Source organism: Octopus bimaculoides, chromosome 17 (genome assembly GCF_001194135.2).
Source record: "Octopus bimaculoides isolate UCB-OBI-ISO-001 chromosome 17, ASM119413v2, whole genome shotgun sequence".
NCBI classification, from domain to species: Eukaryota; Metazoa; Mollusca; class Cephalopoda; order Octopoda; family Octopodidae; genus Octopus; species Octopus bimaculoides.
In genome coordinates this window covers 177,380-191,069 of record NC_068997.1, presented here as the reverse complement: position 1 = coordinate 191,069, position 13,690 = coordinate 177,380, and the positions used below count along the sequence as shown (strand labels likewise).

The 13,690-nt window shown below is 37.3% G+C and overlaps 1 protein-coding gene across 3 annotated transcripts in view; it reads right to left on the bottom strand.

The window, feature by feature from the left end:
• The window catches only part of LOC106869327 (neuronal acetylcholine receptor subunit alpha-10), a 64,996-nt gene that overhangs the window by 18,750 nt on the left and 32,556 nt on the right, over positions 1–13,690 (bottom strand). For all 3 annotated transcript variants that reach the window (XM_014915032.2, XM_014915030.2, XM_014915031.2), the window contains exons 3-6: positions 5,969–6,114; positions 4,123–4,167; positions 3,553–3,662; positions 937–1,481 (exon numbers count right to left, since the gene is read on the bottom strand). In XM_014915032.2, coding sequence (XP_014770518.1) covers positions 937–1,481; positions 3,553–3,662; positions 4,123–4,167; positions 5,969–6,114 — 846 coding nt within the window. The remainder of the gene's footprint in view (positions 1–936; positions 1,482–3,552; positions 3,663–4,122; positions 4,168–5,968; positions 6,115–13,690) is intronic.

Here is a 13,690-nt window from a genome sequence, read left to right as displayed (position 1 = left end):
ATATATATATATATATACAAGTAGCTACTTAACCCGCTTTGTGATCGTAAGTGCACCAAACCACATGTGTGCGTATGCTTACATTTTCGCGGAAGCTTGTATGAGCGAGTGTGCACGCACCATGTAACTTGCGCGAGGGCGTTTATACACCCATATCTATTAACAGATATTTTTTCTCGCTGTATTGCGTGTTCGTTACTTATTTGTATCTGGGATTTTGATATGCTATATAAACGAAGATATTTCCTTCGTTTTGCTGCTTTTCTATCTACGAAATGAAACGTTTCATCGTGGAGCTGTTATTTTAACGAGTTGTATTTATTTGCCACCCGATGAGACACAGCTGCACCACCGAATGCTCCTGAACCGGTTAAGTGTCCCACCCGTGAGGAATCGTTGCTAGACGTGTCGAAACAATTGCCGTGATTGATTTTTAAAAGTTCTCGTATATTCCATCTTCTATCCTACATTTACTATATATATATATATATATATATATGTATACGACAGGCTTCTTTCAGTTTCTGTCTATCAAATCCACTCACAAGGTTTTAGTCGGCCCGAGGCTATAGTAGCAGACAACCACGTGGTTGGGAAGCAAGCTTCTTACCACACAACCACGCCTGCGCCTAAAATAGCAGTTGTGGTCACACCTAACCAAAAACATACCATTCCGTCATATATTCATGTATAGTAGAGGAGTCCTAATCATTTCCTAGTTGGATGAGCAACTACTTAGAGACTCCCTTCGTTGGATATTTTATAGAAACGAAAATCATTAAAAAAATATCAACGTTCAAAATATAATTTTTTATATCAAATTTCATCGGAAGGGTGTAATGCAAAAAATATGGTTAGAGTTAAATTTTACAAACAATTTTTATAGCTCCTTCAATTTTCTTCAAAAGACATATTTGGGAAAAAGTGAATACTTACCAATAAGCGGAACAGACTCGGATGTTGCTGGAACTTGTTCAGCAATAAGAAGCATGAACATCGAAAAGGCTAAAAATACTGAGAGACCAAGGGTGATCTTTTCCCCTGACGTTGGTGGAAGCCAAAATGTTAACAGCGTCAATGCCGATAACATCACACAGGGAATTATAATATTAAATATATAGTAGAAAGTTCGGCGACGAATGTATAGAGTGTATGTCATATCTGGGTGAGGATCGGGACAGCAGGAGTGGGTGCGTATATTCTTGTCCAGTCTGATATCCAGTAAATCCCATTCACTGTTGTTGACGTAAGTGGTCAAATCGACCGGGTTGCCCTCCATCATTGTAATATAATCGATCCATAAACCGCTGTAAATCCAGGAACCGAATCGTAAAATGCATTGTTGGTCATCAAACGGAAAATATGTAATATCAACTTTACAGGAACTTTTTAATTTGACCGGTACTGGCCAGAGAACACTGCCATTATAGTTGACCAACACATATGTGCCTTGCATAAAGCCGGTTGAGCCATCATCTGCACTAATTACAAGAAAACATAATGATTAATTAATAAGATCAACACTTCATACTGAATATATTTGCAATATCTGTATCAACGCAACGCTTCTACACGTTTGACATCCGATCACAATCGGGTATCTTTTCTCATTAAATTTGAAATGGTGAAGGTGAATTGTTTAGTGGTTAGGGTACTCGGGTCACGATCGTAAGGTTCGATTCCTGGCGGTGCGCTGTGACCTTCAGCAAGACATTTTATTTCACCTTGCTCCAGTCCACTCAGCTGGCAAAAATGAGTTGTACCAGTAATTCAAAGCGTAAGCTTTGTCACATTTTGTGTCACATTGAATCTCCCTGAGAAATACTTGCACGATAATTTCATGAGCAAGTTCTTCCACTGATTGGATCTATACTACTACTACAGCTATCTTAACCGACGGAATGCTATTTTAAAATTTAAAATGGATACACTTATTTTTCGACTGGATTTTCCCATTCACGATGGCACTGATATAGTGGTGGGTGGTGGTAGTAGTAGTAGTAGTAGTAGTAGTAGTAGTAGTAGTAGTAGTAGTAGTAGTAGTAGTAGTAGTAGTAGTAGTAGTAGTAGTAATGACGGTGGTGATGGCGGAAGCGGCGGCGGTGCTGGTGGTTTATTCTATCCATTATGAAGTACAAGCCAATCAAATGCTTTAACAGGGGGGGGACTCGAAAATCTAGTCTAAATCTTATGGAAGGGATGTAATCACGAAAAACGAGATCTTTAAAGAAAATTGCTGTAGTAGTAGTAGTAGTAGTAGTAGTAGTAGTAGTAGTAGTAGTAATAGTAGTAGTATATATTCAGTGGTAGAGGCTTATCACTACAATATCCCAATAATATTTATAGTACCGTTGTCTCTTACAAAAGGGCGCCTCTCTGTAGTTGTTCAATCTGTTAAAATAAAAGCAAAATCTCTCACGATTTACATTTCCCATTTCAAAGTACACGGCGAGTAAGGAAGCGCTTGGTATCTTTTACTTGTTTCACTCATTGGATTGCGGCCACGCCGGGGCATCACATTTAACTGTTTAGTCGCGAACAGGTCAACCCCAGTACTTTTTTTTTAAAATGTCTTGTACTTACTCAAACGGCTACTCTGGCCGAACTGCTAAGTTACGTGGTGATAAATAAATCAATACCGGTTTTCAACGTAGGTGTTGGGGTGAATACAAAGATATGTACGTACACATACAAACACGCACAGACACATATATACATATATATAGGAGCACTCCGTCGGTTACGACGACGAGGGTCCCAGCTGATACAATCAACGGAACAGCTTGCTCGTGAAATTAACGTGCAAGTGACTGAGCAATCTACAGACACGTGTACCCCTAATGTAGTTCTCAGGGAGACTCAGCGTGACACAGAGTGTGACAAGGCCGGCCCTTTGAAATACAGGTACTACTCACTTTTGCCAGCTGAGTGGATTGGAGCAATGTGAAATAAAGTGTCTTGCTCAAGGACACAACGCGTCGCCGGGAATTGAACTCACGACCTTACGATCGTGAGTCGAATGCCCTAACCACTGAGCCACGCGCCTTCCCTATACATACATATAATGGAACAAAAACGCAATAGAGGACAATAAAACATTCCTGTTCTGAATATCTTCAGAGTCCACCCAGCCACTCACCTGCACAGTGTTGGTATCTTGGTAATATGCACATGGAATGTTGCATCATTGCTCATTTGAACCCCCAGGTCACGCACTGACTCTGACATCGTATTACCTTCTGGTCCAGTGTATTCCGATTTTTAGCCTAGTTTAATCGATATGGAACTAAATCGGTGTATATATATATATATATATATATATATATATATATATATATATATATATGTATGTATATATATAAACATATTTATGTATATCTATATATGTATATATCATATATGTATGTATGTATATATGTACATGCGCATATATGTGTATGTGTGTATATGTATGTGTGTGCATTCATGTTTAAATCTATTATTATATATCAAGTATATAGTAAACATTAAAATGTATTACATAATACAGGTATCAATAAAACATTTACTTACTTGTTGTAGATAAATGTGTCCGGTAGCCAAACATTTTTTGCTGGAACACGTAGAGATCGCACACTATTGTATTTCCCAGGCTCCCAATATAAGTTCTCATCTGACCATTCCTAAATAGCAAATATTTCATTAAATATTGAAACAAATATTTTAACGTGAATCTTTGCAGAAGTCTTTCTACATGTTATATTTGATTCTTGGATGAGCTAATAGCAAACATTTGAAGACAATATAATAGAATCTATATGTACACCACCAGAATAACATATAACCCCTAACTGTACCAGAAATGGAATTTGAACCTTCAGTATTACCAAATTCTTTTAGCCTTCTTGTAATGTTATACTGTAATTAAGAGCATGTATGGTCTACATTTTCCCAGCAGAAGTCCTTGAGATATATTGCTCATCATAAACCAAACCCACACTTCCAGAACAATAACAACCCTTCCAAGATTAAGCAATTAAAATACTTTTCTAAAAATAAATTATCATGTGAAAAATAAAGAAATGCGTTTTAAAGTAATTTTTAAGATTTCATAAAGTGAAAAGAAAAAAACTTCCAACATACCTGGTCGATAAATACGTTAGTTGTCAAAACCTGATGTCGTTCATCCTGGAAAGAAGAAAGAAATTATAAATTAGGAAAAAAAAAAAGAAAATTAAAATGGGAGCTTTCTAAATAATACTTTTGGTTGTTGTCATTGTTCAACCCGAGATCATGCGTATCTAACAGAGCTAAATTGAAAGGCGTTCCAGCTGGGATCACCCTGTGATTTTATAAGTACCTGTAAAAAGTATTTTTAAAATATAAGGTGACATGTATATTGGATTATATACATTTTATCTTAACGTGTATATAGGGTTATAAAGAGCGAGGTGTCAATTAAATAAATTATTTAAACCACAATCTGATGCTTTCCCATTGTTTTACAGAGTAACACTCTCTTTTGAGTCAGCCATGACCAAGAGCAGCACTTTCCTCGGCTGCAAGAAAGACGATGCTACCTCTATCCTTTCCTCCTTTCTAGTCAGCACCGTGCATTCCTTACTCTTTCACTCTCTACTGACAGACAACCTTTTTCCTACACTATCAACTATTAACCAGCGAGCCAACCTTGTTGTCACTATCCCTAGAATTGCTACTGTCTCTTTAACTAACTGTCGGGCAAACGAATAAACATATACAAATAATATTTCTTCCTTCTTGGTGTTGATTCTTCGATGTTTACTGGTTACTCCGATGTGAGAACTTTGAAGCGTTACATCTACACGCTACATCATATCGATTTGATATCACATCTTTCATCCAGTCCGCTACAAGACTAACTCTGGATTGTCGTACAGTTGCAATAAAAAGGTTTAACGGGATTAAAGAATTATCATACATTAAATTTTGGGCGTTTAATCTAAGTTCACTCATGTTGGGAGTTGGATTCACCTGAGTAAATTAACAATTTTTTTTTTCTGCTAACTTGGTTTTTTGTGCGAAACGTTCTACCGTTATTTCTTTCAAGACTAATAATGCCTGAGACGCTGCTCATTGATAGTGATGCTGTGACTAGTTTGAGTTTACACACTACTCTACCGTAAAAGCAGCGCTATGTCGATTTGGATACGATTTTCAGTCACTTTGTCACTACTTGAAGAAGCTTGTCAGCTACTAGTATCAGTCAATTCATTCGACTCAACCCTCGTACTTTATGTTACGAGCACAGAGAAGGACAAAGTCGACAGTGGAAGAATTGGGGGGGGGGGACGCAAAAGGCTGCATCGAGGAGTCACAAGACATTTTTTCCAATGCAATAGCGATTGTAACAAACCAACTTTGTTAAACAAAAAACACTTGTTAATTAAACAGTGCTACCACTATAACAAAGCTATGCTCTCTATTAACTAGCAGAGGTGACACTGCATATTGTTGGTACCACAGTACAAACCTTCGACCTCTTTTATCCTTCGTCGAGTATTCCGATACCCTATTGTCCAACTCTTTTTAGTTTTGATATATTCAAATTAAATGTCCTTTTTTTTATGAGAAATACATATCAGAGGAAATAGTTGTCTTCTTCGATGAATATATGATTACAAACAAGAAGAATGGTGTAGGCAAGTCTTTCTACTGCATCAATTTACAATTGTTTCAGTCTCTGGATTACTGTCTTGCCTTTTAGCCTGTACTTGTGGATGAGCTCAATAGGGTAAATAAACTCCAAAATTAACACTCCAAAGTTGTGTGTGTGTGTATGTGTGTATATGTGTGTGTATGTGTGTGTGTGTGTGTGTGTGTGTGTGCGCGCGCGCGAAACACACAAACATGAAGTGCTACTTAATCAATAATATCTTCTGTATTGGGAATGTGGCACTGTATTGAAAAACGAAATGACAAAAACAAACATAAGAGATTCTCAACATACCAGGTCAACAATTTGGTTTAATCTTAAACCAAAGCGAACTAACAATATAGTGGATGCATTTATGACGGGACGAACAGATTTTTCATAACCCGTCATCAAATCTCTGTAAAGACGCTGCTCATCTGGAATTCGGCCAGAACAACAAACTGCAATGGAGAAATTGAAATCAGAAATTAGATTTCATTGTGTGTGTGGAATGTATTGTTTTTTTTTGTTTTTGTTTTTTTGTGCGATTACAATGAGTCTAATAGTTTATTTTAAGCGTTCTTAATGGTGAATGTTTAAGTAGTTAAATATAAGAGTAAACATTTCACATTCACCACTTTTTCAATAAATCTTTATTCCTCGGGGTTCGATCCTATTTTTCGGATCTTTGAGATCGATATGATAAAAATAGACGTTGTAAACAAAGCTGACTTAAGTAATTATTTTTGTGGAAAAAAAAGAAGAAAAAACACATTTTTGCTTTTGACTGAAGAAAAAATGTTTTTTGAAACTCGTAATTTTTTTTTTTTTTATGTTTCAAACAAAAGGCGACCCACAAAATACAATCTAGTATGATACGTGTTAGGGTTAGGTTGTCTTTTTTTTTTTTACATATAGTTTGTAATATTGGTTTAAGTTACAGTTTAACCTTAAGTCATCCCTATTCGAGCATATATATTATTAAAATGTTCCAGCAATGTCGATTCATTTTTCTTTTTTTTTATTTTGTCAGAAACAGCTTATCTCGAACTATAATATTCGATGTGTAAAAAAAAAAAGACAGGATCAATGCTTGGTGACATTTGGCTGCTACTTTTAGCAGTCTGAAGGATCACATTATAGCTCTTTTATTGGCCTTGACAGGGATATTTGTTTATTTGGTAAAAATAAGCATGTGAAATTCTCATGTGTGTAACTATGAGTAATTCATCAACTGATTTGCACACACACACATGTATGTATGCATATATATATATATATATATATATATATATATGTACGGGCAGCCTTCACCCTTTTCTGTCCAAAGTGTTTTTTAACGCAATATTTATACATTGTTATAGCTTTATCTGCTTCGCGGGCCACCAAACAGAATATACATAAATATGGGTGTATGTGCATGTATGTGGTGTTGTGTATTTACTGCTTAGTGTACATAACAAGCTACTCGTCCGTACTATTGTGTGTAATCTATCTGGATTCACCTTTGAGAACAGAAGGAGCGACTCGTTAAGCTACTATTAGAAAGCTGGAAAATTAACAAAATAGAAAGACCGAGTGACTAACTTGGTTATTTAGTATTCTAAGCTAACGGCTATTTAAAATATCTATTTTTCTGAACCTTTGTACATGAAAGAATCTTATAAAACCAATTTCAACAAAGCTGGAATAACATCAAGGAGAAAAAGATAAAAAAGAAGGAAATGAAAGCGTTAGAGAAAAAAAGAAAACTAGACATGAAATGATGTGGAGAAAAGAAAAACAGAACATTCGAATGTTCTCATCTCCTTTTCCATTCTTTTATGAATGCAGAGAAAAAAGAAAGAAAGGGACAAGAAAGATACAGGATAATTGAGAGTTTAAACCTCTAGAAGTACATATTATCTAAAGTGAAGGAACTGAGCTGAGTTAATAACAATTCAACCAACCTTTGCTCTTTAAATATTGTTCTCTGCAAGTTTCTGAGCCCAAAATCAATAGAGGAGACAAACCGATTTTTTAGAAATGTTAGAATGACAATAAATCACTCGAATATATTTTGCAAGAAAACTACTAGTTTTAGACTTTATACTTTAAAAAATTCTCTCTTCATACGTTAAAGAAAAAGCATTTTTTTTCACGTTTGTCGGCAATAATTAAACTATTACGTATTAAGCCAAATTGATATGCGAATCTTAGTTGATTTCAGACTCAATACTGTTGTATGTGAGCCAACCAAATGTCGTTGTAATGCATAAATTGACAGCAAAGTTCATCACAGCCAATGTAGTCACATCCTGCCAGGGTTAATAGGATTGTCAAATAAACTCTACCTGAAGTTGGCATCATCATTCTCCTGAAACTGCTCTGGTTTGATGAGAATTGATAGGTCTTATAGAAAAGTTACTTTTGCCTCGAAGTTCTCCAAAACCTGAGATAAAACGTCATTATTGCTGAAGCAATTTTTTTTTTTTTTTTTGCGGATGAAATGTTGTTGATAGTGCCTTTTCTATTTTGTTCTGCCAAACGAAAGAACAGGCCATAAGATTAATAAATATAATAGGTTCACTGGTGATTGATAGTTCTAGAAGCAACAAGTGTTAACAGCCCTTAAACGTCAGACTTTCTTTTATCGAGGGTAAAATAGCCGAGGTAAACGGAAATACACAAGAATAATTCGCTCCACGAATGAATTCCATTACAATGATAAGGGGCAAATTTACCATCCTACGTCACCAGATTTTTGGGGTAAGAAAAAGAAATGACAATATTGAATGTCTGGAATTCTTTTTCAATCTTGTCGAGTTGCTTTTAAGTCCCAGATTAGCCCTCATTGAATAGACTTATCACCAAAATGCATTCCGGCCTTGACTATTCCGTCTTTATGCATATCTAACAAGCACTAGATTGATTTGCTTATTACGTCCTTCTTGAGTGCATATGGTCATATATATATTTTAAGGAAAGCAACTGGAGTGTGATGGAAAACGTATAGCATTTTCCTGCTACCCTTATTCACCTCTAAGTCTCTACGGATTTCTCTTGAGTTTATGAGGAAGACAGCGACTTTGACATAGAATAATAAAAAATATCACAAAGGAGCAACATGAGAAAGATTATATTCAGAACAACGATGAACATAAAATCCAGAGAGACTGTTTCCTTTTCAACTAACACCTTGTATATACTATCGAGAACATTGTATATAAAGAAAAAAAAACTTTAATTCCGAGTCAGCGATTGAGTTATAGACATCATGCTTTCAGTGTGAATCTTTCGTCGGTTTCGGCTATGAATGTTTCAGGTAATCGATCAACGGAACTAAGTAAATTATAGTGCATGTGGTTTTCTATTCAACAGCCTGTTCTACGCAGACGTGATACAGCATGTAACAAGAGCGGCGCTTCTTAATCACATGTACAGTTCCTTTGACAGGCTTTGATACACCGCTTCCATCAAAACAATTTCACTCACAATACTTGAGATCAATTGAAGCGTTATATGGAAGATAACACTTGCTTAAGATTCCTCGAAGAGAAATCGAAGTCAGGACTACACGATTACAATACTGACTTCATAAGCATTCGGTCATGCCTGCAATCAGCTTTTGTTATAGATATTATTTTCCCATATCTTACACACGAAAATGTAAGTATTCTAGTTGTAAAATAAAATCAATGTATAGCTAATATAAAACATTCGCTCACGATAGTCATTTACAAGGTGTTCGGGCAGAATTCGACAGCTTGCATTAAAAGAAAGGGAAACACAACATCCCATCCAAAAATAAACTTATTTTAAGAAAGCAAAAAAATATGAACTAGATTATTTGCTAGGGGATAATAGGTAACTCAAAGTAAATACCTTTAGCTCTCACCACAGACTCAAGGCGGCTCCGCAACCTGGCGCATGCGTTCTTCACTGTGTCTATGGGAAGATATTCGGACACCTCCTTCATTTTGGCCACCATCTCGGCCTTGTTGCAGGTAGAGCGGTTGTTGTCTTTCTTAACCGTGCCCTGCACATAGTAATCCATAGGATTACAATCGGGAGAATTCGATCAGAAATTGGGCCTGGAGAAGTCGTAGAAATTCTCCGACAACCACTTCTAACTCATTCCGGGGGCATGGCAAGGGGCCGGATCTTGTTGCCACACATATGGCCTTCCAGCAGCAACCCTCATCAGCCAGAGATTGACCACAGTCTCCAGCAGCTTCTCCACATAGCCGTCTGAATTGAGCCTAAGGCACACTTCAAAGATGTGGGGCGGCATGACGTCATCCTCACTGGAGACACACCGAAAGGCCATTACAGTTTGAGGGAACTCGGTTTTCATGATGTCTGTGTCACGTCTTACAGCCTCAACAGTGTTCACGGCGCATAAAGCAGCAATCGTAGTGTCGGCGTTTTGACACCGAATGCGAGTCATCATAGTACATGTAACGCTTTTCTAATATTCAGATGACTTCCAGCTCACCATCTCAGCTAATTTTTTCTCAACTACGGCTTTAATCTTTATGCTTTCCAAAGCCGTCAATTTTTTCACTAATACATCAAGCTGTTCTTAAAAGAAAGAGATATAAAAATCGTTAAATTCATGAGCGTACATTTTGGGAAAATGCGAGCTCAGGCGGCGAGCTAGCAGAATCGTTAGCAAGCCAAGGTAATATGCTTAGTGGTATTTCGTCCGGCTTCAAAAGGGTTGGAAAACTTTGGTTTTAGATCGTTTCTGTTTTCCTTATTGCTTTCAGAAACTTCATAAGCAAATGACTTCAAGTTTCGAACTGCTAAAAGGTGGTACTCTTGTGATTACGTCACCAACGTTTGAACTTGATTGCTCTAGTTTTATTTTTTCCCCTGTGTTATAGAATAAACATGGCCTCTGGCAATGTGCCCTAAGGAAGAGCAGAAATCACTGATCCGATTTCTCTGGTCTAAAGGTGTGTCAGCGGCTGAAATTCATCGCAGGCTTTGGGAATATCACACTATCGCGTAGTGTGTATGAGTTGATCGAGAAGTTTGAAATGGCCGGACAAGCATGAGACACGAAGGGGGAGAGAGATAGTTCTGGTGATCCGGCGAGCGAGCGTCGATGAGATGGCATGTTCTCTGCAAATGAGTCCTGGTTCTGTGTGCGAAATCAACCACGACAACCTTTGCATACAGTCAAGATCTTGGCTCTTTCGAGTTTCATCTCTCTGAATGCTTTACGAGTTTATCGATTTGCTATGGACGAAGAAGCGCAGGAGGCGGTGTGTGAATGGCTGTGCAACCAACCGAAAACGTTCTCCAATGAAATAAGCAAGCTTGAAGACTGCTGGGAGAAGTGCATCGAAATACAAGGGGGCTATGTCTAAAAATGGTATAACTGATCAACCTTTACTTATGTTTTAATAAATTACAGGATCAAGAGTGCGTATAATTTTTACTTAATCTCGTATATGTGTGTGTGTATACAAACACACACACACACACACACATCTTTTATCTTTTACTGGTTTCAGCCGGAACAGAAGTGGAGGTCATGCTGGGGCGCTGCCTTTTAGTGATTGGGTTTCTTTTCTCTATTATTTTTGGTCAAGTCGCGAATTGGACGGAGCTGCTCTTCTTTGTACCTCGTACTGCAACGTGGGTTCGTTTGGAGTCTTCGATTAAAATTTGTCCAGACGTTCTTCGAAAACTTCCTCATCTACGCCTCACAAATCTCGACCGCTTGTGCTACTTTTGTATCATCAGCATAGTTAATGAAAGTGCTTGACTGTATGGTTGAAGGTACGTCTAAGAGAACCACCATAAGCAGAAGTGGGTCAAATACAGTTCGCTGAGGGACTCCGCTGAGAATACGCGGTTCCTCAGAGAGAGCAACATTGGCTGCAATTGTTTGACTTCTGCCTTTTAAAAATCATTCAGCCACTCTCCTAGTTTTCTAGTGATACCACGATCACGCAGCTTGTAACATATCATCCCATGATCAACTTTGTCGAAAGCCTTGGCAGAGTCGAGGTATATGACATCCACATTCGAGTTGTTGAGCTTTTGTTTCAGTACCCAGTCGTAATGCTGTAGTAGTCGCGTGAGTTAGTTCATCCCAGGGCGAATGCCTTGAAGTGTGTTTGTGAGCAAGTTGTTTTATTTCAGGAACACGATCAGTCACCTCTGTCAATGCAATACATGACCTTGCTAACATGTGAGGTCAGAGAAATAGGCCTGTAATTTTTAGCATTTGCTCTGCTTCCTCTTTCATGGACAGGTCATATCATACCTTTTTTTAAAAAATATTTTGGCAAGTTTACCTCATGCAAGGAAACTCTGAAAAAGCATCTTTAATGGTTTTGCAAGAGCTTTCTTGCATGTCTTTAAAAGATCAGCTGGAAATCCATCTAGGCCGTTGCTGAGCATGTGTTCAACTCGTTCATGGCCGATATTACATCTTTCTCCTTTATGTCGATGTAATTGATTGTTGCCTCCTATCTATGTAAATAAGCGTTGTTGAAGAACTCATCAAGTTTGGTTATTTGTTTATTTCCCAGTGGAGAGGTGAAAATACTTTGGAATTGCTTATGTAGCACTTCACTTTTCCTTCTGGGGTCTGTACAAATTTAACGCACATGGCTGCGTTATTGATATGAATGCTTTATATCGTAATCCTGTCATGTAATGGTCTAAGAAGACTGTCGGTGATAACTTCACATTGTGGATAAGTTTCATATTGTTAGTGAAGCTGTTGGAGAAAGTATGATTTGCACCATGAACCTCATTTTCGTGAGATCAAGCAGAGATTCTGCTTGATTACGTTCTGCAGGTCATTCCTAAGATTATGTAGCTTTCCGGCCATCAGAGTTGGGCAAGCTGAAGCCACCCATCAGCAGTACATTGCTGCGTTGATCAAGTTTTTTAGTACTTTTTTTCTTTAAATCACTTTAAGACTTTCTTTAAGTTTACCATCATGATAGGAAGCATCGGGGGTGGGGTCGATATAATGTGCATATATTAGCACATCAAGTTGCTTTAAATGCACTACGAGTGAGTCACAGACCGAGGTTGAAGGTGACAACAAGTTTAGTGACGTTAGATCTTTACAAATGTACAACGTAGCTCCACAGTGACTTCTTGCTTTCCTGGTATACATTGGTATGTGTATCTGCATTATTTATATTTGCAGACAGATGTATTTCCTTAAGTGCAATGCATGTTGCTTGATTGCATGCAGAAAGATCCCTCACATACGCAATGTTGCATCTACTGTTGTTTTGTACTAGGATGACCCTGATGTTAATCAGAATTGGCGTGATGGTCGGCTTGGCGGCATAAGTGGCCATCCTGGGTCTTATTATTTGTGGTGGTCTCGTGTGAGGGTGTGTATGGCTTAGTTATGTTTGCAACCATGCCAGCTGCAGCACTATCTTTTGTGCTGCACTTAAAATTTGTTACTGTTCTACTCTGTGTTTGCAATTGATTGCTTTTTAGGCATTCAATTTACTGTGACTACTCAATACTGGTTAGAGAATCGAAATATTATCGATCATGGATGCTTACAGCGTATTATATGATATTATATATATATAGCCATATAAATAAATATGTGCGTGCATGTATGTTTATACTCCCCCCCACACACACACTTTCAAGTATAATTAAATCATTCGATTCTGTTTTTGCCCGAATAAACAAGACATTTCAATGTTTCATTCACAAAGGAAATTGTTATTTTTAAAACTTTGAATAATTTCTGTTATTAATTTTATTTCTAAGGACGAATTAAATACATTAAATTCAATTTCTATTTTATTGAAATTTTTGATATTGCCATTTGGGCTTTATGCTCACAATATAATTTTAACTATATTTAACTGGACGCCGCCAGTATTCTCTACTCTAATTGGAAATTTCACATAATCTTTTGAAATGAAGAAAATATAAAATTTTGCGCGTTCTCTCTCTTTCTATCTCACCCGCTTATATAGACATACGTACATATACATACATACATACACACACACACACACACACACACACACACACACACACACACACACA